General features: G+C 37.3%; 3 protein-coding genes across 3 annotated transcripts; 2 read left to right on the forward strand and 1 right to left on the reverse strand.

Annotated features, from left to right (window-relative positions):
- Nucleotides 1-336: 336 nt before the first annotated feature.
- On the reverse strand, nucleotides 337-5,902 carry LOC101304921 (WRKY transcription factor 22-like). Its single transcript, XM_004308289.1, has 4 exons — nucleotides 5,815-5,902; nucleotides 1,467-1,992; nucleotides 1,240-1,350; nucleotides 337-1,090 (listed from the first exon to the last, which is right to left on the reverse strand). The coding sequence occupies exons 1-4, from the start codon at nucleotides 5,900-5,902 to the stop codon at nucleotides 616-618; spliced, it is 1,200 nt and encodes a 399-aa protein (XP_004308337.1). The 3' UTR covers nucleotides 337-615.
- A 3,580-nt stretch (nucleotides 5,903-9,482) lies between these two features.
- Nucleotides 9,483-19,128, forward strand: LOC101308500 (exocyst complex component 5-like). Its single transcript, XM_004306686.1, has 25 exons — nucleotides 9,483-9,557; nucleotides 10,216-10,311; nucleotides 10,398-10,655; nucleotides 10,751-10,825; nucleotides 11,419-11,520; nucleotides 11,653-11,703; nucleotides 11,787-11,892; nucleotides 12,364-12,474; nucleotides 12,659-12,750; nucleotides 13,000-13,168; nucleotides 13,244-13,320; nucleotides 13,402-13,500; nucleotides 13,587-13,677; nucleotides 14,197-14,282; nucleotides 14,370-14,543; nucleotides 15,128-15,181; nucleotides 15,285-15,413; nucleotides 15,528-15,620; nucleotides 15,719-15,865; nucleotides 16,071-16,168; nucleotides 17,497-17,581; nucleotides 17,982-18,040; nucleotides 18,135-18,233; nucleotides 18,319-18,402; nucleotides 18,661-19,128. Exons 2-25 carry the CDS (start codon nucleotides 10,216-10,218, stop codon nucleotides 18,737-18,739), a joined length of 2,514 nt encoding a protein of 837 aa, XP_004306734.1. The 5' UTR covers nucleotides 9,483-9,557; the 3' UTR covers nucleotides 18,740-19,128.
- An 801-nt stretch (nucleotides 19,129-19,929) lies between these two features.
- On the forward strand, nucleotides 19,930-23,255 carry LOC101305223. Its single transcript, XM_004308290.1, has 9 exons — nucleotides 19,930-20,039; nucleotides 20,144-20,399; nucleotides 20,928-21,050; nucleotides 21,135-21,217; nucleotides 21,389-21,505; nucleotides 21,738-21,837; nucleotides 21,920-22,565; nucleotides 22,692-22,888; nucleotides 23,139-23,255. Exons 1-9 carry the CDS (start codon nucleotides 19,930-19,932, stop codon nucleotides 23,253-23,255), a joined length of 1,749 nt encoding a protein of 582 aa, XP_004308338.1.
- The last annotated feature ends 1,155 nt before the right edge of the window (nucleotides 23,256-24,410 follow it).

Here is a 24,410-nt window from a genome sequence, read left to right on the forward strand (position 1 = left end):
TTCATGTGACTTGAGTAAGAATCAATCATACCTCAGTAACTTAATGTCCTTGTTGAAAGTAGAAACTATTCACACTTGACTAGGTAAATCTAGGTTGGTTATGTGTATCAATCACCAAGGACCTCAAGTCCTTGCTCCCTAATGAGTAATGACACCAACTAGCTATGGACATTAAGTAGATGTTGATAGTTCATATAAATAAAACTCAAATCAAAGTATATGTCAAAGAAAAGGGATTGGAGCATTTGGACCATATTAATCAACCAATTTAAACTTTGCTAATCAGTAATCACAAAATAAATACACATTAGAACAAATGAACAGCCAGAGCTTATGAACAAAGTTCCACTATTCTTCTTTGTAGTAGTTAAATCACTACCATTAACTTTACTCCCAAAAGTCTCAAACCAAAAATAAACCAATAATTGAAGAAAAGATGTTTCATCTAAAAAAAAACTAGAAGCCCTTTTTACCGTACTAAATAACCCTCATATTTAACCACTGTTAAAATCAAAAGATTCCACCCATAGTTACACCCCTTTCTCCCTCTGACCCAAAAAAAGAAACCAAAAAAAACCAATATTTTTGTCCAAAGAGCTGACTTTTCTCTACGAATCAGATACTACTGGCGGCGGTGGCAGTACTCCATGGGCCGCCGAAGCTCGCCGTAGAGTGATCGGAAAAGTAGTCTCCGGCAAGTCCATCCAAACCCACGAAGAAATCATCGGTCACAATCGTATCACACACCCGAAAAAACTCTGTTTCGTCTTCATCAGCCAGAGGACTCTGTTTCTCTTCTTTAGCATCCATCATTGTAACGCTCCGACCAACCTCCTCCTCCGCTGACGTGGCCGGTGACGACGGAGAGCCACCCTTGGGCTTGGTAGAGTCACCGCCTGTGACGGAGCCCGACTGAGGAGAAGAGACAGGCTTGTGACGCGTGGACCCAGCAAGAGAGTTGCGGTGAGTTGGTGCAGGGTGGTTGTGCTCCGCCGTGTAGGTGACTATGAACATTCCCGGGTCGGATCTGTGCCGCTCCACTTGCTTCCGGGCCATACAACCCTTTGAGCTGCTGCATCTGTAGTAGCCTCTGTGGGATTCAAAGAGCAAAAAACCATTAAAGCCAAAAATTAACACCAATACAAAATTGAATGTTCACCTAAAGATCTTAACTTTTTTCATGAGTGATTTTAAATTAGTATTATGAATATGAATATGAAAATGAAAATGAAAGCCCACCTCGGATATGGTGATCCCTTGATGGGTTTCTGTCCGTATTTACGCCATGCCCAAACATCAGAAGACAGAGACTCTGCTGGTACTTGGCACACTTTCTTAAGCAGGTTCTTTCTGCAAAGAAATGGAAAGGTTTCAGAAACCATAAACAAACCAAAATCATGAAACAAAATTTGGAAAAATGAGTAGTCATTAGATTGGTATATGAGACCAAAGTTGCAGTCTTGTACCTCTTTTTGGAGCGTTGAGTGGTATTAGTGGCAGAAAGCTTAGGCTGATGTTTGTGGAGTTGTTGATGGGAGGAGAAATTAGGTTGTGGAGTGATTTGTGGGGGAGGAGAAAGAAGAGATGGGGTGTGAATCTTGTGATGAGATTTGGGGAAGAATGGCTTGTAAAGATCATGCAGTTCCTCAATTGCACTTGTGGGTTTAATGGGATCTGGAACAATAGGAAGAACAGAGAAGCTTTGGGTTTGTGTTTGGGTTTGACTAGTGTTGTTGGAGACAAAGCCCTGTTGACCAAATGAAGAAGAGAGGAGAGGGCTAGAGTGGAAGTGGTGATGAAGGTCTGAGATGAAAGAGGTGGTTGGCTTTGTGGTGGTGGTGGTGGTGGTGGTGGTGGTGGTGGTAGTGGCGGTGGAGCAGCCTCTCACCACGGCGGTGAGATCCCAATCGTCTTCCATGTTTGATAAAGAAAGAAAGAGACCAGAGGCTTGTGAATCTGTATATTGTGTCTCTGCTTCTTTTTTGCCTATAACTGTAGAGAGAGACAAAGGAGGGCGCTGACTTTTGAGAAAGAGAGAGAGATAAGGGTGTAATGAGTAGGAGGAGAGGAATATATATGTGTGTGTGTGTGTAGAGAGAGAAAGAGTGGGAGTGGTTTTGGGGCTAGAGAGAGAAAGAGAGAGGAGTTGGCATCTCTATGGCTCTATGCTTTTTTTCTCAAGTGGGAAATGGAGAGTGGTTTCTGGATTTGGGGTTGACAATGGGGAAATGTCAAAGGGCGGGTTTTGATTAAATTAAAGGAAAAGTGGTTTTTCCCACACGGTGTTATAGGGAGTGGTGCTCGTGACTCGTGAGTTATACCGACAAAAAGAGAAGTAATAAGATAATAAAGAATTTTTCTTTTAAATAAAATAACAAATTTGGAAAGGAAAAAAGTGGAAGCCAGTAAATTAGGGTGTTGCTGTCAAAATATGCTTTTGGCTAAGAGATTATTTTGGGTTGGTAGGCAAACAAAGTTTTTGTGCCTAAATTTCGTTCTTGATTAAGGTGGCAAATGACAATTAGAAACTTTTAAGGGATGAACTTGTGGCCGATTTGTTCTAATTTAATATTTTGACGAGATTTGGTGATTTGTAGGATTGAATCTAGTCTGTTCTTTTTATGACGTAATGATTTAATGAATTTACGTCAATTAAATAACATATGTCTTTTGTCATCTTTTATAAATAACAAGCGAACATTGTTTTTAATGGTAATATGTTTGTCCTAAAGAGAGTTCTAAATTTTAGTGTGTACAATTACGTTTTGGTTGTAGATTTGTAATAGACGTTTATCATGCATTTACAAATGAATGATTGAAATGAGTAACCGTTATTTTCTTAATTACATGATTATATGTTCTCTTAAAAGAAGTACTGAGTACATGCATGTGTTTTGAGTCAAACTTTGGACTTCTTCAACTGTGTGGACCAAACCAGCTAGCTCCAAGAGATCACCATATACTTGAATCAATTCCAAGTCAGATATCTTTGTTGATTTAATTTTTTTTTGGAGAAAATTGGAAGATTAATACCTTGACAGGGTTATGATTTGTTGCGTGACTTTATGATCTAAAGCACTTCTTACACTCTAATATTTGTAGATATACTTGACTCCATTACAATTTGTGTCAAATCCGCAATATTGTTAGGTTGAAGTTTCTAATATATGGATTATTCATACCACCAAGTCAAGTAAATTAGATTGATCCAATGCCATTTGCAAGTTAGATTAATTGGATCAGAGTATACAAATCAATGAAGTTTCACAAATTTGATGACATACGAATCATGACATAGAAATTGACTCGTGGTGTGCCTTTAAATGGCAAAAATATGTTGGTGACATCTCTCACTCGACTTCTTTCAAATTCTCGATATTGTTCCTCTCATGTCTTGTAATACAGATAATACAATAATCAACAATTAATGCTAGCAATTCAAATATTATATTATAGAGATCAAGCAATTTGATCAGAAAATAAAAGATCAAACTTTAATTTAAATTAAAAACTATTTGGTTATACCACCAATTTAAACATATAAACTTGCATGTCATGAGAATCAAAATGGTACTAAACAGATGTCTATTTGTCTGATACAATATCATCTAGAAAATGCATCGATACCAACCACACCATACTTTGGGCGATTCACAAAATTGAATATCGTAAACTTATGTTTTCTTTCCCTTTAATTATGCTACTTTAATTATCATTTTCTTTTAAATCACTGTATACCAATGTTTAAAATAGCGAAAGTGTGAAGCGAGGCGTCAAGTTTGAGCCTTAACCCTTGAAAGCCTTGAGGTGAAAAGGCGAAGCTTTTAATGCATTCTATATTAAATACAAAAAACTAAATTATTTATTTTCACCAAAACGACGTGGTTTTAAGGTGAGAAGATGGTGTGTCTAGGACTCCTAGGTGCGTTTAGGAGAGAAGATGGGAGAAGTCGCTCACGAGTGAATTGAAAGAAGTTAAAGTACCTTATTTTTACTCTTTGGATTTTCACCAAAACGACGTAGTTTTATGGTAGAGAAAAACAAACACACACAATTAGCGCGCCTTGTAGCGTCTTAGAGCGTCTCAAGTCATATTTTCCGTCTCGGCACACCTTTACCTTATCTTTTGTGATAAAAGTATTTCAGAGAGAGCCTTGAGACGAAATTGAGAAGTCTCACCATGCCTTAAGCTAATTTAAATATTGTTATATACTTGATCACATAGCTGCATGTCAAATCAATGGAATTAATTAACGGGTATACCGCTCTAAATATGAAAACTTGATATTAGAAGCTATATATAGAATATGTTTTTCCCATAACTAATGGTCTTTGTCTGTTCCTACTTATAGAAAAACCCAGGCTTTCATAATCACTTTCTTAAACCACACTTAACCAAATAATTCCTTTTTATTTGGGGCGCATCGGGCAAGTTTAAATTCCCATTAATAAAGCAGAAAAGGCATCTGTTCCCTCTGTTGGGGTTTTGATTCCCGACTTCTCCCTTCTTCTAGTCCCTGTCCCTCCATAGCAAAAGCCACCACCAGCACGCGGCGCCAGTTTCCCTCGTGAACGGCACGTGCTCCCTCAGGCCCCCCGCGTGTTGGGCTGCCACGGCGAGTAGGGTCCCGTTCGTTTTACGTCAGCGCGTGTGGCACACGCGGCGTTGACAAGGCCTGGTAGTCAAAGTTGTGGAAAATGTCAAAGCGGTGATCTAACGGCAGGAACGACAAAAGTAAACGCGAAAGGAAAAAGGACGGCTCACAGCGCGGGGTGAGGGTGACGTGGCGTGACGACAGAGGATTTTGTGGTCCCGGGTTTCTGATCTGAACCGTTGATATTTTGACACGATGAGTGAGGGCATGTGAGGTTGACGATGGGTAGACGTGGGTCATGGGTGGCACGAGCCATTGAATTGCAAGCGTGTGGGGTCAATTGTCTCAAATTGTAGTTAGGCAAAATGAGACCAAGAAAAAAATTCATTTAACATCAAATATGGAAATAAAAAAAAAGTTTTGGAAAAATAGGGAAATGAGAGGCATGTGACAACTATTTTAGGGAAGAAAAAGTCCGAATTATGATCTCATTGGTGTTTATCGTAAGAAAAGTTTAAATGTAATATTGGATATCTTAATAATTAATAGATCACATGCTTGAGTTAATCGGTGTTATTTATAGTTAATGGATATTTTGTCTCAAATACCTTTGGGACACGTTTACTAACTTGGAATGGAACTTATCATGAATTGGTATCAACAAGAATCGGTATCGGAATATTTCATTCTATTCTACTGTTTACTTACCAAAAGGAATTAAAACATGAATGAAACAAAATTACGATTGATGTTGTTTACTTATTACCATATAGAATCGGAATTAAAACTAGTTTGATTACTAAAATACCCCTACAAGAAAGGAAGCTAGATGTTTGCAATTTTTTTATTGTTCTTCTTTCAAATATGTAAATATTCTTAGATGATATATTCATCAGACCACCTAAACCATATATATTGGTTGACTCAAGTGCGTGTGTTCAAAGTTTTGCGACACATATATGAACACTCATGAATGAAATATAATCAAACGAAACAGAGAGGAGACGATAAACAAAAACAAAGAAGCTTATCGATCACCATGGAAGAGAGAAACTGGCCTTGGAGTGTGTCGTCTTCTTTTCTATTTTATCGTCGTTGTTTTTTGATCTAACAATATTTTGTTGTCTTCTCTTCCATATATATATTTATAGGGTTGGGTAATTTAGAAATATTATAATTATGTGAGGATATTTTGGGGAGAAAAAATTGATTCCATTACCTTGATTCTGATACCCACCTCCCTCCTTGGGTATCGAATAAGAGGTTTCGTCAGGAATTGATTCCTGATAAGCAAGTGGGACCCACATCCATTCCAATACCTTGACATGTTAGTAACGATGAAATTCACCCATTCCGGAATCAATTACACTACTCTCAATTCCATTCCAGGTTAGTAAATATGCCCTTGATATGACTAATGATAGATCAACAATAAATATCACGTACTGAAGAATCTAATTTTAAATATAAAAATGAAATGGAGAAATCAAATTAAACAGTAGATTAGGGATATGTTTTTGGATGTGAAATTCTTTCCTTCTTTTTTTTATGATTAAGTCGGATCACTCGACTTTGATACTACTTTCTTTATTAATCTTTCTAAGCAATATGGTATATCATTATATATAGATATGGTTGAGGAATGAGTCAATCTGCCATCTTATTAATGTTGTCAATCTGACCTTTCGAGTCCACATATAGTCTTTGTCTTTACTAGCAAATCAGCCACCGCCCCTTCTTGAGACTATGAAAAAATAGAAACAATAGAAAAGAGTTGTTTCAGTCTTTCAGATAACATCAATGAGAATTCCAAAATGCGATGTATGATGAAAGTTTGTCACTAACTCATCTAGAGATGCAAAATGAACATGATTTTTTGAAACTATCAAACGAGATCATTTTGATTCGTTAAAAATATAAAAAAGTTATTGTTGAATGACTTTTCATCGCGTGACATTTTTTCTCGTCGTTTTTTCAACGTTATCAATTTAACACCAAAATTTATATACTCTATCTTTATAATCATCCTTCGACGAATTAGCCCTAAGAAGGCTATAAGTACGTATTTCATAGAAAATAAAGGTGTACTCTTCCTTTCTTTTATGGGAAAACAACCCTGAGGGTACCCCCAACCCAGAAGCTCACCTGAGATAAGATCATTTTATAAGCACAAAGACCCCAAGCTTAGAGTAACTGTGAGCAATTTGGTCAGGCTTACATCACTGAAATACTAAAGCAGAGCTGGCTTTCATTTCTTCTTTAAGACAATTTGATAATTGTTTGACTTTGACATTGTCAATTACTTCCTCCCATCAATTCAAGTAGTTATGGGCAAGACCCAGAAGTGGTATAGAATACATCATCTCACTTTGTTGTGTTGTGTAGACATAGAGCTTAGATACTTGTTATATTAATATGCATATATCCACATGCCATGGGACAAATCTATAAAGGCTCCAATCTAAGGATATTTCCCTTTACAGTATAGGAAAGTTCCTTTTGGCCATACAGTTTTGGAAGAGTTCGCTAATGATCTTGCCCAAATCTTGGAAATACAACATATTATACTAATTTGAACATGTAATAATTGTAGTTCTTGATTCTTAATTTCTTGTAGGAGTTACGCATCATAATTGCGAGACAACTTAAGTTATCGTTTAAAGAATATTTAGTTTTTTTTTGTCTAATTTGAAAATTTTTACTTTTAGATGTGTCGTCAAATATTTTGTAGCAATATGAGATCAAATCTTGTTAATTTCCTACCTTTTGATTGAGATCTAGCTATATTGATTGGATTTGAATGCCTCACTCATTCCAAACCAGGTTCCTCCTCTTTTCTCCGCACTTCTTTTTTGAAGAGATGGGTATCGAACTGAAAAGATCAATTCGTGTCAACACCACCATCTTTTCGGCTGAGAAAAATTGAAGCCAAGGGAGATTTCTGATGATGATGGTTCATATTCAAGGCTGGTGAAGCATTTTAAGACTTGGACCACCACCAATACAACCTAATCATGACACACAACCTGCCGTCAATCTTTGGTTTTGCTCCTAAAACTTGATAATCGTGATTGAGAGCTGTGAAGCACTATGGATTAGATTTGGGGTTGGCTACCAGTGAAATAATTTAAATTTATTTTAGCCATTAGGATTACTCCCGTCATAGTTGGATTGGATTCTTGTTCATGTATATATACGGCTGACTTCAACATATTTTTGTTCATTCTCCATTTGGGTTTGTCAATGGTCAATCTTATCCGCTGTGCTGTATCAGTTTCTATCCATTTAGAGGTTGGATTATATATAGAGAAGGGATGTAGGATTCTCAGTTGCTAAGCTTGTACCAGGGAGAACAGGTAGAAATTAAGTTGGGGAAGAAATGATGACCATAACAAAACGAATACAGAAGACTTGTAGCGAATGTTCTTGTGAGCTCCATGATAAGATACGATTCTCCTTGGTGTTGGTAGATGCAAGGCTGAAGAGAAATAAGAGCAAACCTCAGGGCCACAAGAATTTGATATGATATGATTGTGGCATTTTCCATATCTTTGCACCTGTTCTGTCATTGTTTGGTTGCTTTCACTAGGTCCATCCTAAGGGAGGATCAGAAGAGGGTTAATTTGTAATGGGATTGGCACAATGACATGTGTGTGATATATAAGTAAACAGACAGATAGCAATGCAACCAAAGATGAAGATGGCATTAGCAGCAGCCACTCCCCACTAACCTTTCTACATCAATCATGCACTATTTCTGATTAGAACTCTAATCCGGCCAAGAGAAAGAGATAGAAGGAGAGCACTTTATAAGGAAGGGAGGCGCCTATAGCCAGCAAAATTTATAGGAGTAAGCCCACCACAAAGGGGTATTGCCCTGCATCTGCATCACTAGCTTTACCTTTATCTTCATTCCTACATGTGATTTTACCCCACAGCCACTAAATTTCTGGAACTTCCCTGTTGCACCTCTTGTTTTAGAAGCAATACATTGTGGCCTCTGGTATTAGCAGAGTCCCTTACAAGTAGCATAAGTTTTGAGTGAAACCCATTTCATAATAGAATCACGTGTTCTACGTACAATTAAGAATCGATGCCACTACTAGCTGAACAAGTTCAGAAAGAAGTTGATGTTGAATGAATCACCAACTATACTCAACTTGAAAAGACGATGGTAAAACGGATATCCTTAGGAGTAGTGTAGATGCTATATGATCTAGAAGAAGATTAAAGGGAAGGAGCTAGCGGACTATATATTAGAAAAATGGTTTGATATTGCAAATATATATTAATATAAATCTAATTTATAAATAATTATAAATTGTAAAATGATAGACATAAAAGATAAACAAGAAGAACACCAATGTTACTAAGATACACACAAAGTGAATATTTTAGAACAACTTGCGTTTAATCTCTGAACCAAATTAAAAATTCTATAATGTTATAAAGTAAAAATCAATTTGATCACTAACTTGCCATTAAATTCAAACTGTACCCTGCTCAAGGTAGACTAGCGAATAGACTATTGAATTTTTTTTTTGTTTTTAAAGAATCTATACACTTTGCTTCGTCGAAGGCAAATCCTTGAAAAACTGGTAACTTTTCTCAACCGTGCGCGGTAAAACGTAAAACAAAAGAAAGGGGGGCAGGTAACCGAATCGGTTAAAAACAAAAAACAAAAACTCGAAAAATAATTTTAAAAAAAAATCAAAGCGACATTGTTCCAGCCTAGTTTGTCCGGAAAGTACATGAATTCTCAGTTTCACCCTCAAGCATTCCACATCTATTTCACACTGACAGGGGTAAAATCGTCAGTTACGCTATTTAATATTCATCGTATTCTTCGTTCAAGAACTACTCTCTCTCTCTCTCTCTCTCGATCTAACCCAAAACCGAAAACCAATCGAAGAAGAAAGACGCAAACTCCGAGTCTCTGCTACTCTCTCAATTCCAATACAGGTGCACTTTCCGTTTCCGGATTCGTTTCAATTTCTCTTTGGATTTGATTTTTCTCTAAATATTTTAGTTATTTTAGAAGCTGCGAATTTAGGAGCTGTAATTATCGATTCTAGCTTTAACTGGAGCGAAATGTAGAAACTGTTCAGTAATTTTTGTGTTATTTCGCGGTTTCAATGAGAGTTTACTGTGAGAATCGAGCTCGGAAATGAATCGCATTGTGAGTTTTGTAGTTTTTTACTTGTTCAATTTGTGAAGGAAACCGATGGAAAACTGGAATGGAGTGATTAGAAAAGTCTATACTGTGTGGATTACTGTGTTCTTAGGGTTTTGATTATGTTTTGGATTTTGCGAATTCGTTTCGTTTACTATGATGGCACCGAAATTTTGGTCTGTGTGCTCCATCGACATTTAAAGTGGTAAGCTTTTAGCCTAGAGAAGTATGGATTCTTGTTTTTATGTGACCGGAAAAATATGCACATTTGAGTTAAGGTTAGATTAAGAGTTGGGAATATTGTAGCGGTAAGTTACTTTGTTTGAGCTAGTGAACTTTGGCTGAATATTGTGGTTAGTCTGCCTGTAGTGGATGGACATTAACGCTGATGTTGGCTGTAAGTTGCGATTTTCATTCTGTTGTGTTATTTTGTGTTTCTTGAACTAGATGAAAGAGAATAGAGATGGAATCAAGAGCGACAGACGGGCAAAAGGTTCATCAATTAGCTCACTTCCGCTCATCTTGGACATAGACGACTTTAAGGTGAAAAAGAAAACGTGATGCTCTGTAATTGTTGTTGTAAAGCTGGCATTTAGGTAAACCGAGGACTAATATTCTTCAATATGTAGGGCGAATTTTCATTTGATGCATTGTTCGGAAACCTGGTAAATGATCTCCTCCCATCCTTTCAAGAAGATGAAACAGATTCATCTGAGGGTCATAGCAACATCAGCGGGACTGACAGTTTGCCGAATGGACATATGCGAGCCCCATCAGATGCAACAAGATTTGCACAGGGAGTGTCTGACCCTTTATTTCCAGAAGTAGATAAGATCTTATCTCTGTTCAAAGATTCTTGTAAAGAGTTGGTTGATCTCCAAACACAGGTATGTCGGGAACAGTGTTGGGCGTAACACTTACAAGTTCATTTCATATATATTTTTTTTTTTAAGTTTCTGATTTGTGCTTCCTCCCGTTGAAGATTGATGGAAAGCTATTAAATCTTAAGAAGGATGTTTCTACACAAGATTCTAAGCATCGGAAGACACTTACTGAGGTTAGTTAGCAGAGGGCTTACATTTTATGTTAATATCTGAAAAATGTTATTCACAATGCATTCCGAGGAGAAAGCAGTGGCCCTTTTCGAAGATCTATAGTTGCAATAGTTTCTACAACATCTTTCTAACTCGGAAAATGTTATGGTCAGAGCTGAAACAATATATTGGCACTGCATGATAGTTGGGTCGGACTTCATAAAGTCTGTGGCAAGAACATTGTAGCTCTGTGAATAACGTTTGCCTTCTTTAGAGAAATTATTGCACTTGGCCCTTCACCTATCTTTATTCAATGAGAATGAAAAGTGAGGAATTCATGGAATCAAGATAAAATAGTTCACCTTTTTTTTTTTTTTTCTAGTTCTGATAAATCTGATTGTATACTACTATAATGAGCTCTTTCCCCCACTCCTAGTGCAAAAACATGTAAGCTATCTACAAGGATTTTTTTTTAATTTTTTTTTTCTGAGAGAAGCTATCTACAAGTTGATTGAGGATATTTCATGTTCACTGGTTCCGGTTTCAACGCATTAGATGTGTGCGAATTGATATTGGAATACAATTTGACTGTATGAGTTTACATATTATTTCTCAGCTTGAAAAAGGAGTGGACGGCTTGTTTGGTAGCTTTGCCAGGTTGGATTCACGTATATCAAGTGTTGGACAGACTGCTGCAAAAATAGGAGATCATCTGCAGGTGAAGTTTGTCCTATGCTCAATTGCTAATGCACTTATTTCTTCCACAGTTGTAATCAAGATCACTATAGTACCATTTTTTCATTAAACTTTAGTAATTTATGTTTGTAATTATTTGGATTTTTCTTGTCAGAGTGCAGATGCTCAGCGGGAAACTGCTAGTCAATCAATAGAGCTCATAAAGGTAGTCATGGAACATTCGTTCTAGTCTAACCTTTCTTCATAATAAGTTAACAGTTAACACCATGTTGCAACTTATTCTTGCAGTACTTGATGGAGTTTAATAGCAGCCCAGGCGATCTAATGGAACTTTCACCTCTATTTTCTGATGATAGCCGTGTTGCAGAGGCTGCTAAAATTGCACAAAAACTGCGTAAGATGGCTTTTTTTTTTTTAATCAAACAGCTGTTGTTATTTTATTATGATAATTATTAATGATCACCTCTCCCTCTCTCACTCTCTCCCCATTCTGTTCCTGTTTTTCTGGAAAGGGGAGTGATAGCATTGGGTAGCTGTCATTTGTTTGTAGTTGTGGTCATGATACATGTTTACGTAGATGAAACCATAATGTATTTGTATCTAACTCATGCAAGTAGGTTCATACCATGGACTGATAGAGTGAATGTTTAACTATTGTTATTTCCTATGCAATGAAAAAATATGTATTGTGGTAAGTAGCCATCAAGTGCAGCTGCCCTTTTACCTTATGAGTATGTAAATATAACATTCCCCCATGAGCATCTAGCAGCCTATAGAATTGTAGATGAGACTCATTACGTCAAACAACATATAGGGAAATATGCTAGTATGTTTTAGTTACCTTGCTTGCCTCTGTTGATGATAGGGGCGTTTGCTGAGGAAGATATTGGAAGAACTGTACCATCAGTCATGGGCAATGCAGCCGCTAGCAGAGGATTAGAAGTTGCAGTTGCTAATCTTCAGGAGTACTGCAATGGTATGATTACATAGTCTACGGTTTTATATATGTTTCGTCTCATTGAATAATTTTGGACCATGTTCTCCATGCAACAATCTTTGATTTCCCTGCCCCCGCCGCCGCCGCCGCCACCTTCAGTCCATTACAACTTAAGGAATATATGTTATCAAGTTCTTTATTTTTATTTCTTTTACCATAATAGAATTGGAGAACAGACTGCTAGCTCGATTTGATGCCGCGTCACAGAGAAGAGACTTGTCTACCATGGCAGAATGTGCTAAAATTTTATCTCAGGTAAACCTAAACTCTATGGCTAAACACCTAGATTTGCCTAGTTTATTGAACGTGCTAAACATGTATTATCATATTTATCATTTAACTCCTAACATATTTGTTCCAAAAAGAAAAAAAGAAATATGGCCTCTCTCTCTCTCTCACACACACACACACACACACAAACTCAAATGTCACCATGATAGATAGGTATATTATTCATTTCTTGAATCCATTTTCCTGATTTTGTTAATTTATATTGCAATGCAGTTTAACAGGGGAACCAGTGCCATGCAACACTACGTGGCAACACGTCCAATGTTTATTGACGTGGAAGTCATGAATGCAGATACCAGATTGGTTCTTGGTGACGAGGGTTCCCAGGCTAGTCCTAGCAATGTTTCTCGTGGACTTTCTTCCTTGTACAAAGAAATCACAGGTTAAAAATGTCATTGGTTGAAATTGAGTGGTGGAATTCTTCAATATATTTGTTATATCTTTGTTTCTTTTGCAGATACTGTACGGAAGGAAGCAGCAACAATTACGGCTGTATTCCCTTCTCCTAATGAAGTTATGTCAATCTTAGTTCAGGTACCAGGCAGGACCCCTTCTATTTTATTGTGCTTCTCCATTTTTTGGGTCCATGTATTAATTTACTGTTGTTTGGTGCAGCGAGTTTTAGAGCAGAGAATTACAGCTTTATTGGACAAATTATTAGTGAAACCATCTCTTGTGAACCTACCTCCTATGGAAGAAGGGGGCCTTCTATTAGTGAGTAAAACTTCTAGAGCAGTTCCTTTGTTGCTCGTGAAATGTTTGTCTAGTTCATTTAACTTACATTTTACCTGTCACTGCAGTATCTTAGAATGCTTGCGGTAGGATATGAGAAGACGCAAGAACTTGCTAAGGATCTACGAGCCGTAGGATGTGGTGATTTGGATGTTGAGGGTAATGAATTAATTATTTGAGATCTATCTTTAAGTGGATCTGTTTCTCACTGTAATACTAGTGTGGATATTATGGTAATAGTGAATGAAGGGTCATGATATCGATAATACTTTTCACCTGAAATATAAAAAATGAAACAAAGCGAAACATAAAAGGGAACAAAAGAGCAAGCAGGTTGTGTTTGCAAGCAATCATAAACTCTGGAAAGGCATACCTCAACATGCCAGGAATTTTAGGAATTTACATGTCTACTTTTGCCATGTTTAGGGGTAGGCGGGTTCTAATTTGATGGTTATGTATTGGGGCCTGTAACTTCCAAAAATTTCAGTATTTTGTTTTAATAAAAGGATCATATTGCATTATGTAACGAATCTTAGGCTCACAGCCGAGAAATGTAACTAGCTAGTTCTTATGAATTTTAGCATTTTTGGGTTAGTCTTCATAATTGCTTTGGTTGAAAATGCTTTGTTCTACTTATCAATTATGGGATCTTCATAGAAACTTTGTCTGATGTTTCAGGCCTCACAGAGTCTTTGTTTTCTGCTCACAAGGATGGATATCCTGAACATGAGCAGGCCTCTCTTAAGCAACTATATCAAGCTAAGGTTTGCGTGAAATGCATAATTATCTAATTAAGCTCCAGCTATTATTCTGTGTTGGTAACAATGCATAACGTGCACTATGCTGCGCAGATGGCAGAACTACGTGCTGAAAGCCAGCAGACATCTGAATCAAGTGGAACAACTGGGCGCTCAAAAGGGGCAGCAGTGGCATCTTCCCACCAGCAAATATCTGTCACTGTTGTTACAGAGTTTGTTCGTTGGAATGAAGAAGCAATTACCAGATGCGTTTTGTTCTCATCCCAAGTAATATTTGTTCATTCAAGCTACAGTACAATTTCTACTAATATCTTTTAAAATGTATCTAATCTAGTTTACTTGGGATTCAGGAGTTAATTGCTCAGTATCTTCTAATGTTATTATAATTTCCCAAGTTTTCTTTTGAATCTGTACTCATCTATGTGGGCTTGTGTATACTGTCTACAATGAAACTCTTTATTAGATCAAATTAACATGTATTCATAAAGTTACTTTGTTTAACATGAAATTGGAGGTTTCTTATGAGGTATCTTAAATGCCTATCTTCATAGAAAATGACTTTCAAGGACACAGGTACCATTCCCCTGTGGATGAATGGGAAATTCACCTGCATGGGTGCTTGTATGTTATTGCATATTGTTAGGTTTGAAGAAAATGATGACAAACCTATAAACTGACCGGAGATGGGCAATCTAATATTAACAGTGGTTAAACAAAATATTACTATGTTGTTTTAGGTCATGTAGGGATTCAATTATAATAGATTTTTATTTTGTAGATATATTACTAGCCTTTTCTATATATTCTTTATAAATGTATATAACATAATTGCTTTTCTTCTTTTTCTACAGCCTGCAACCCTTGCAGCAAATGTAAAATCTGTGTTTACTTCCCTCCTAGGCCAAGTAAGTTGGTTCTCATCATATTCAAATAACCTACAGGTACATGATCTTTGTTTCCTGCTTCTTGAGAAATTAAATTCATGACTTCTTTTTCTTTCCTTTCCAGGTCAGTCAATATATAACAGAAGGTCTTGAACGAGCAAGAGACAGCTTGACTGAAGCTGCGTCTTTAAGAGAAAGATTTGTGTTGGGCACTAGCATGAGTAGAAGGGTGGCTGCTGCTGCTGCTTCTGCTGTACGTCTCTAATCATATACTTCTTGATGCATTCTAAAATGTGAACATTACTTAATTTAACTAAATGCACAGTTTACGAATATGGTACTAAGGATGTGAATGGCTGATGTGTAGGCAGAAGCTGCTGCTGCTGCTGGTGAAAGCAGTTTCAGATCTTTCATGGTTGCTGTACAACGTTGTGGAAGCAGTGTGGCTATAGTTCAACAAGTATGTTGGCAATTTGTCATTGTCTAAATGCATTCATGTTCTCGATGAAATGACCTAATATTTGAGTGCTTACATTGATTGAGACTTTTACTTTTCAGTATTTTTCAAATTCTATCTCTCGGCTTCTACTCCCTGTTGATGGTGCACATGCTGCTTCATGTGAAGAAATGGCAACAGCTATGTCAAGTGCAGAGGGTGCTGCATATAAAGGCCTTCAACAATGTATTGAAACTGTGATGGCTGAGGTCAGTTATTAATTTCTTTTACCGTACATTGTAGGTTCAGTGATTCCACCCTACAGTTAACAATTAAGTATGGTCATGACTTGGCTTCTTGGCGGGTTCTGGGTTATATGTATGTATTGACTTGTTCTTCGTGGTTCTTGTATATGCATCTCTTTCTGTCATTTGCTCATGTTTCATGTTTTCCATTTGAAACCACTGCTATCAGGTGGAACGATTACTTTCTTCTGAACAAAAGGCAACAGATTACAGATCACCAGAAGATGGATTTGCTCCTGATCATCGGCCAACAAATGCCTGCACCAGGTTACTAATTAAAGCCTTCATTTTTAGGGCTTTTGCCAACCGAGTCATTGTTTGCTATATTTCTTTTTAATGGAGATAGAGCTTGTCATGAATGAATACCAGAGAAATTCACGAAGTTCTGTAGTCCACAAATTTGACACCTGCATTAAGTTGTCTGTGATGTTTTGGTCAAACTATTGAATTGTCTTTATGGATATCTAGAACCATGTATATTGATTTTCCAGCCAATTTTGCAGTAATTGATAATCAGTCAACTGTATGGTGCTTTTCTCATTTTTCCTCTCCCTTGCAATGTTATCCTGTACAAACATGTTGGCAAGTATTCAGTGGATTAATAATTGCTTCCATTTTTTGGACTATTCAAACAAAATAAACTAAAATATTTCCTGGTCAATACCTAACCAACTGAATAGGGTTATATTTGAGGATCATAATTTTTTTTTCGTGGCCGGAGCATTTAAACGAGGAGAAATTTTATATACACTCCCCTATATACTTAATACACACCCATAATTATTTTTTGTTGTTTTTGTGCCATAAACTTCCTATTTCACCCCTATCACCTATACACGTCCATAGTCGTCCGTACCAACGGACATCCATGTATTTCTATCGTCTCTCCTCCACTACCAGTCTACAACCATCCTTGATCGCCCCATGCTCTAAGTCTCCAACTGCCACCAATTTCCAGTGACAAGTCCCACCTGTTTGAGAAAGATCCAAACTGCCCCACACCATATAATAAGAGATGAAGATACAATGTTGAGAATCAGTCCCCATTATAAGGTGGGCAAGGAAGAAACCCTAGAATAATGGCAGAAGTTTAAGAGAATAGTTCCACACACACATACATCATTACATCATTGCCCATCGATCAATAAATTTTGATATAGATGTCTGCGAAAAGCTTTAGAGGGAGGGACACAGATCTCGTTTAGTCTCTTAACTCTTTTTATCTCTCTTCTTCTTTGGCAAAAGAATATGCATTTTAATTGGGTTCTCCTTCTGCTGTTTTTAACCCAACTCAGATCATGATTCTATTTTTTGTTTTGTTTCAGTTAATGTAAGGGTCTTATAGGAATATAAATTTTCCAAAAAAAGTTCAGAGTTGAGGGATGTGTATTTAGGAATAAGGGGTGTGTATTTAGGAATATAATTTTTTTTCGTGGCCGGAGCATTTAAACGAGCTAAGCTTGCTTTTTTTCTTTTCTTTCTAATAGATAAACCCCCTTTACTTTACTAAGTCTAGTGCCTCTGTAATGTTTTTATACGTTACACTGATCATATGATGATTACTGTTGATAATGTGTTTATCTTCTCTTGGCTAGAGTTGTGGCTTATCTTTCCCGTATACTAGAATCTGCGTTTTCAGCACTCGAGGGTCTCAACAAGCAAGCATTTTTGACTGAATTAGTAAGTACTTGCTGTCTCTCCTGATGCGTTTTTATGTGTTACAGTCTCTTAGTTGGAACTAGACAGTTCAATTGCTTGTTTGCATATAATTGCAAGGCCATGAATAATACACTGAATGCTTTGAACTGGCTTGGTACAATGATATATTTGTATCTACACATTTAGCGGACAAAATTCCATAATGCTTGGATGATCCAATGTCATTAAAACTATTGTGCCAAGTGTTAGATCATTTATGACATGAGTCATAGATGATATTTTTCATTTTCGTCACGCTTGTTTCATTTCACGTGATTTTAAATTGATATCTTTGGGCTGAATTGGGGTTATGTGGTTTGAATAAAGATGGTTTGGATGTCACCATCACATTTGAACTTACATTATGTTGACTGTTTACCAGGGAAATCGCTTGCATAAAGGGCTGCTAGCACATTGGCAGAAGTTCACCTTCAATCCCAGGTAATTGTACTTTCTCAGATTCATGGCCTGCCAAAAACTAGTTCATATGAATGTTTACATCAACTGACGAGTTCAATTTGTTTCCCTTTTTCAGTGGAGGACTACGGCTCAAGCGTGACATAACTGAATATGGAGAATTCGTGCGCAGTTTCAATGCTCCTTCTGTTGATGAAAAATTTGAATTGCTTGGCATGTAAGTTTCCTTGAAATGCCTATATTTCCAGTTCTACCTATTTGGGTTTTAGAATATGAATGTAATGATGAGCATTAATCTGCAGAATGGCCAATGTCTTCATTGTTGCTCCTGAAAGTCTATCAACTTTGTTTGAGGGTACCCCCAGTATACGGAAAGATGCACAGAGGTAACACTTTTACTCTTAAAACAAAAATGTGTTGACCACATACATATGACACTCATTTTAACTTCCCAGTATGATGAAGAATTTTCCACATTTCCTGATTTTTATTTATTTTTATTTCAAAACATCCCTGAAGAGTGAAGACAATAGTGTTGGTTAAGCGCAAAAGCATATTTCATGATTATATCTTGTACTTTTTTGTTCCCTTTTAGAAGGTTGCCCATTTGTCGTGATGCAATTTTGGTTTGGATGCCATATCAGGTTTATTGAGCTTAGAGACGACTACAAGAGTGCAAAACTTGCTGCCAGACTTAGTTCCTTGTGGGCAAGCTCAAGTTGATTCAGAAGATGTATGTTCACTGAATATGACCTCCCAAATTTTGTTTGGTATCAAGGTGCTCCAGAGATGAGGAAACTGACACACCGAGTTGAATTTATTTGGAGGCACCTCAATCAAGCAGGGGAATTGGTTTAAATTGGATTGTTGGTCTGGTTAAAGAGCTCATCTTTGGACAGATCACTGAAATAGGGATTGTTTATCTTTTCCATTTTGTCGAGTGTATATTTTGAAGGTACAAATAGGAGGACCTGAAAGACTAGTCTTTTAGATATCTAATTTATTTGCTAGGGTTGCAAATTACATTTGATGGTTTTGGCTCTTTTGTAAATGATACCAGTGTTGCACTAAGTTGTGTTTTTTGATTGCAGTTCAAAAAGTGTTTTATTTCGAAATCACAAGTTGCTTAGGAGAAAGTCACCGTGAACGGCTAGTGCTTCAAGCGCACCCATTTTTGTTTCTTTCATGTGATTTCTATTAAATTTAAAATCAAGCGGAAAAACTTAACAAGTTAAGCCAAAAATGAAAATGGATCAGATAAATAACTTGATGGTTGGTCATGCTAGTGTTGTAGTGGCTGCAGCGTGCAACAACTGCTCTTTTAGGGAAGGACTCTAGGAAGCTTTATTCTATAACTCCATATTTTGCTGACTGATTGTATAATATTTGTATTCTAGGGAAATGCTCAAGGAAGTACATTGGTGAATGACATTAAAAATCTGAATGCTCATTTCCATTTGATTAGAATTAGCCATTTAGGCATCATGTTTTGGGAAACCAATTCTGTAGCTGACAAGCTAGCTAGCTTTGTAAAGAATCAAGGATCACCTCAAGTACACTCATTGTTCCGAAAGAACTAGCCGGATTTTGGGAGGCGATTAGGTAACAACTCATCAATTTGGATCATATTTATTTACATACATACAGTAGTATGAGACGAACGTGCGATCTCTCACAGTAGTTTTTTTATTTATTTTTAATTTCTAGAAAGTAGAAACTCACGTGGTTTGCACGTGAAACAGAGAGGAATGCCCTCCTCTTTTTCCCTCTCTCTTCCATCGTCTACATTTCAAACTCCGCTCCATTTTCCCGGCCAAAAAAATAATAATTCCTCAAATCGAGTAACTAGACCCTAATCTAATCTAATGGCGGAGCCGCCACCACAGCGAGAGCGGTAGACTCTCCCACAAGCGATGACCGCCTCCGCCAAAACCATCTGCTCCATCTGCTACGAAGACCTCAACCCCGTCGCCGAGGATCTCCAATCCATCTCCATCTGCGGCCATGTCTTCCACGAGCTCTGGTAAACCTCTCCACCACCAATTTTCTCCCTCCGGGATCAATCTGTTAGTTTAATTAAGTGACTGAATCATGGATTTTTCTCTTCTTTTGTTTTCGAAACCCTAGTTTGCAGCAGTGGTTCGAGTACTCGTCCAACAACAAGTGCAGCTGCCCGGTGTGCAAGCAGAGCTGCAAGCCCAACGACGCCGGCCGGCTTTATTTCCAGTCGGTGGATCCGAGCTCGACGCAGAGAGCGGTTCTTGAGCGTGGGGAGGACACCGAGGCGTTGCGTCAGGAGGTGCAGCGGTTGGAGTCCAAGACGGTTGTGCTTAATTCGGCATTGGACCGCCAGGGGCAGAGTCTTAAGGAGTTGACTGAGGAGGTATTGGGGTCTCATTGTGCTGGTTTTGGATTTTTGAGACATTTGGATTTGGATTTTGTGTTATGATAGGTCACACATTTTGGGGTTTTCGTTTTACTCTCTTGACTTGTGACTTGTGAGATTGAAGCAAAGTAGCTGTAGTTTGACTTGGAGTGTTGGATGATTCACAATTTGGTGCTAGTGTGACTGGGTGAAACATAATTCTGAGATATTTACCATTTCCTTCGATGAAAGGGCAGTTTAAACTGTAATGTTGGGAAAGTTTGGATGAAAGAAAAGGGTTGAGATTGTGGCTTTCTTGAATATTTTGTGTTTAGGAAATAGGAACCTCTAATATGAGCTGAGACTTGACTGTTGCGAAATCAAGTAGAAGGTCATAACTGGTTTCTGCCCTGAATGGTGGGGGATGATGGAAATGGAATATTAGAACTCTAGATCTTCAGTAGTTTATTCTTTTTAGATTGGAGCATCTTGCTGTTCTTTCATGTGGTTTTTAGTTTTTTACTAACATGGTGTTTTTCTTTTCAGCTTTGTTTATGCAAGGAGCAGGCTAAGAAAGAAGTAGCATTAAAGAATGATGCAGTTGCATCAAAGAATGAAGCTTTGAAACAACAAGCATCCCTGGAACGGATGCTTCATATGAAATCTGGGGTAAATTGTAGTTCTCTACTTATATTCTGTTGATCAAGTTATGAAAAAAATAAATCTTATGAAGCGTTTGTGAACTATTCGTAGGAGATTGATAAAGTGACAACAGAGTGCTTGAGGTTGCAAGAAAAGAATATGAAACTGGCAAAGGAGCTTGCAGCATTCAAATTGTGAGTGCTTTTACATTATTAGTTACTACGGTTGAGTATACTGAAAAGAATTTGAATGTAACACTTACCTGAGGGCCCTTACCCAAGCACCAACAGTTATTGTGATCAGTTTAATCTCTCTGTATTTGTTTATTTTCTACTACTAACATAGCTACATGGATTTAACTGTAGGGTATCTGACTTTGATCTGAAAGAAGAGGATGTGTTAAACTATGCAGCTCTTGGTAATGGGGTGAACAACAAAGAATCGATAGATAGCCTAAAAAGGTCCCTGTTATCACGTGAAAGGTTACCCGTATGACCTTAAAATCTTATACAGAAATATTATTTTTGTGTGTGGATGAATCAACCTGTTTAACTTTTGTTTGAGTTATTTTATCTAAAATATGACTTAAGCAATTATTGCCTATTCATTTCACCCTTGTATACCTGTATTTTTTCCTCGTGTTTGATGTTGGTTTCTGTGTACGCATACTTCTAATAGGGTTTACCAGGTCCATGCCAAAAAAATGACAGCTAGATACAATGAATTGATGAAAAAGCATAGAGATCTTGCGCAAGAAAAGGCTCGATCTAATGAAGAACTAGAGAAGGTTAAAGAAAAGATGAATACATTAAAGGTGAGGTTTTTTTATGAGTTGATCTTAATTACATCTCATTTTGATTAGTGAATCCTGATCAGTGATTTCTGCCCTTTATCAGACAAGGGTGCAAGAATTGGACAGTGCAGTTGAAGTCAAGGACAATGAAGTTTTGAGGGCTTTAAAAGCTTCAAGGCAAACTCGAGGGGAAAGAGTTATTCAGAATAATGTTAGTTGTAAATATGATTCTGTGTCTGTCAACAATTCATCAGAAGATCAAAGCAAACAGTTTGCTCCAATGCATAAATTGGATAGGATTGGAAACTTCCATACTGATCCACTGTGCCAGACAGTACACTTCAATTTCATTAGCCCTATGGATGCAAATTCTACTAAAGATGGTACAAGTACCAGTGCTCATGATGAAGAAAGAGATATGGTCTCTTTAATTGATGATGATGCTTCAAAATTTTCCACAACTAGACATGGACTTTCAAATGCCAATGTGAAAGACCCACTCTGTGAGCGTAGTACTAGCCAGAAGTCTAGCATGTTGAGATCAGGGGTAGGTTCTGATTCAACCAATGAAACTTCAGTCTGTAGGCCAAGAAAGCTGGAAGAGCCTTTGGCCTCAGTTACTGGTAAAATGACTCATATCGCTGAGCCTCCTGCTGCTGATGTTGTAATTCTTGATGATGTAGAAGAAGTTTGCCCGGTGCTTAACATTATAAAGGAATCTCCCATCACACAAGCACTTCCCAGACCAGGTATATCACTCAGACATATTGCGATATTGTGTTTGATTTGGCCTATTCCTCCACAGATGAGTTACATTTACCATAATAACATTCCCAGATAAGTTTAACTTTGATTGAGTTCCTCTTAAAATGCAGGGGATGCAGGCTCTTCTGGTGGCTTGCTTGGTCTTGATGGAGCAAACAGGTTGGGAAAATGGTGCAAGCAGAGTGTAAACAATGGATCTGTAACAAGGCAAGACTCAGCGGCACATAACAGTCATTTGATTGCTGTAGGAACTGACGGAAGAGGTGGAAGAATCAAAGTTCTGAGATCTCATAATCAATCAACAATGGTACGTTCATCTAGTGTTATTTGTTATACTCTTGTCCAAAGTCGGTTCATTAGACTGGTAGTAGCTAACTACATATCATTTATTTTTTGTTATTCTAATCACAGTTATTTGCTAACAAGTCATTTGATTGTTTTTGCCCATAGTTACTTGGAACCAGTAAAATTTGCTTGTGATGAAATCTTAATGTTATAGTGGTATATCTATTACCACCATTTCAAGTGCTAAGCTCAAGGATTTTCTTTATTAGCAGGATAGTAAGTCGAATTCACGGGCACCAAAGAGATGCAAATATGGAGCTAAGACAAATAGCATGCAGTCCCAAGGGAACTTGCAAATGGAACACTTCTTCGGAAGATCTGGTAAATAATCAAACTGTTTAAAGGTGTGCATACTATATATCTGCAAGGTTGCAATGCTCTTGTTTCTGTGATTTATTAGAGCTAGAAAGAGAAAACAAAAGTTTTCTTGTTATGCTCCGTCCAATGTATGCTAAGAGACTATCAAATGGAAGAAGCTGATGGCATTCTCTATACTTCCTGCTTTTGAACTTCAAGTTTGCTAGTTCTACTTCAATATTGATTTCCCATTTGTTGATCTCATCCTAGTATTTAGCCTAAACTGAACCCTATACAGCTTTCTATAAAACCATTCATCGTGAAAATACTGGAACTATTGCAATTGGAATGGACTTTGTCTTGCATTCTGCTATTTTTGTGAAGTGAACGTGATAAATTTTGGTCAGATCAACTCAGAGGAGCTTTGTACATCAAGTAATAAGTAATTAATAGAATTTCATTTGTTCTGTAGTAAACCCCACGTCTCCTCTTAGATGTTGAAACTTCTAGCTTCGTGAATCCTGTTGAAACTTCTAGCTTCATGAATCATTATTGATGAATAATTTTCAGTATGTCTTATCGAATTCATGAATTATGTGATTTGAAGATTACAATGTCAGTAATGAGGTCGGTAATGATGCAATTACCCACATGCAATTCACATGCTTTGGTGTACTATTTTCTCACACCAGTTTTGAAGTTTCTTTAGGCAGGCCTAATTGTAATGGTTGTGTTTCTTGCATACCTCGAGTCTTTTAGTTTCCTCGGAGAGGAATTGGTTTCTCGAATCGGATATATTCAACTTCAAGGACTACGATTTAGAGTTGCTTAGATTAGCTGGTTGGAAAATAGTGCTAGGTCCAATAGATTAGTAAACGGGCACGCTCTGGATTTTTGACCCGAAAAATACATGCTTAAAACGAGCTTTTGGTAAATGAAGAAAAACTATATATAGCTAGTTGGTTTAGATACTGGGAAACTAATACTTCATATTCGTCCTTCCAATTTAACATATTGTTCTTCTATTGTGAGGTGCATTTGGAGACAACATAGATGCCAACTGTAGTGTAGCATATATGAGTTCATTGTATTTCTTCTTTTAAAAAAGAAAAAATTCATAGATAATGGTGAGTCCAACATCAATGTTGAAAGTTGAAACAATACTTTTCATTCTGATTTTTGTCCCA

This window comes from Fragaria vesca, linkage group LG7, assembly GCF_000184155.1.
Source record: "Fragaria vesca subsp. vesca linkage group LG7, FraVesHawaii_1.0, whole genome shotgun sequence".
NCBI lineage: Eukaryota > Viridiplantae > Streptophyta > Magnoliopsida > Rosales > Rosaceae > Fragaria > Fragaria vesca.

Excerpts from the sequence above, each read along its gene's own strand:
- LOC101305223 (XM_004308290.1), top strand. The coding sequence starts at position 19,930 with ATGACCGCCTCCGCCAAAACCATCTGCTCCATCTGCTACGAAGACCTC. Across the intron at positions 20,040-20,143 it reads CATGTCTTCCACGAGCTCTG|TTTGCAGCAGTGGTTCGAGT; the intron begins GTAAACCTCTCC and ends TCGAAACCCTAG. Across the intron at positions 21,506-21,737 it reads TCCCTGTTATCACGTGAAAG|ATACAATGAATTGATGAAAA; the intron begins GTTACCCGTATG and ends AATGACAGCTAG.
- LOC101308500 (XM_004306686.1), top strand. The coding sequence starts at position 10,216 with ATGAAAGAGAATAGAGATGGAATCAAGAGCGACAGACGGGCAAAAGGT. Across the intron at positions 11,704-11,786 it reads AATCAATAGAGCTCATAAAG|TACTTGATGGAGTTTAATAG; the intron begins GTAGTCATGGAA and ends TTATTCTTGCAG. Across the intron at positions 16,169-17,496 it reads CCAACAAATGCCTGCACCAG|AGTTGTGGCTTATCTTTCCC; the intron begins GTTACTAATTAA and ends TCTCTTGGCTAG.
- LOC101304921 (XM_004308289.1), bottom strand. The coding sequence starts at position 5,902 with ATGTGGGTCCCACTTGCTTATCAGGAATCAATTCCTGACGAAACCTCT. Across the intron at positions 1,351-1,466 it reads ACTCAACGCTCCAAAAAGAG|AAAGAACCTGCTTAAGAAAG; the intron begins GTACAAGACTGC and ends ATTTCTTTGCAG. Across the intron at positions 1,091-1,239 it reads AAGGGATCACCATATCCGAG|AGGCTACTACAGATGCAGCA; the intron begins GTGGGCTTTCAT and ends TGAATCCCACAG.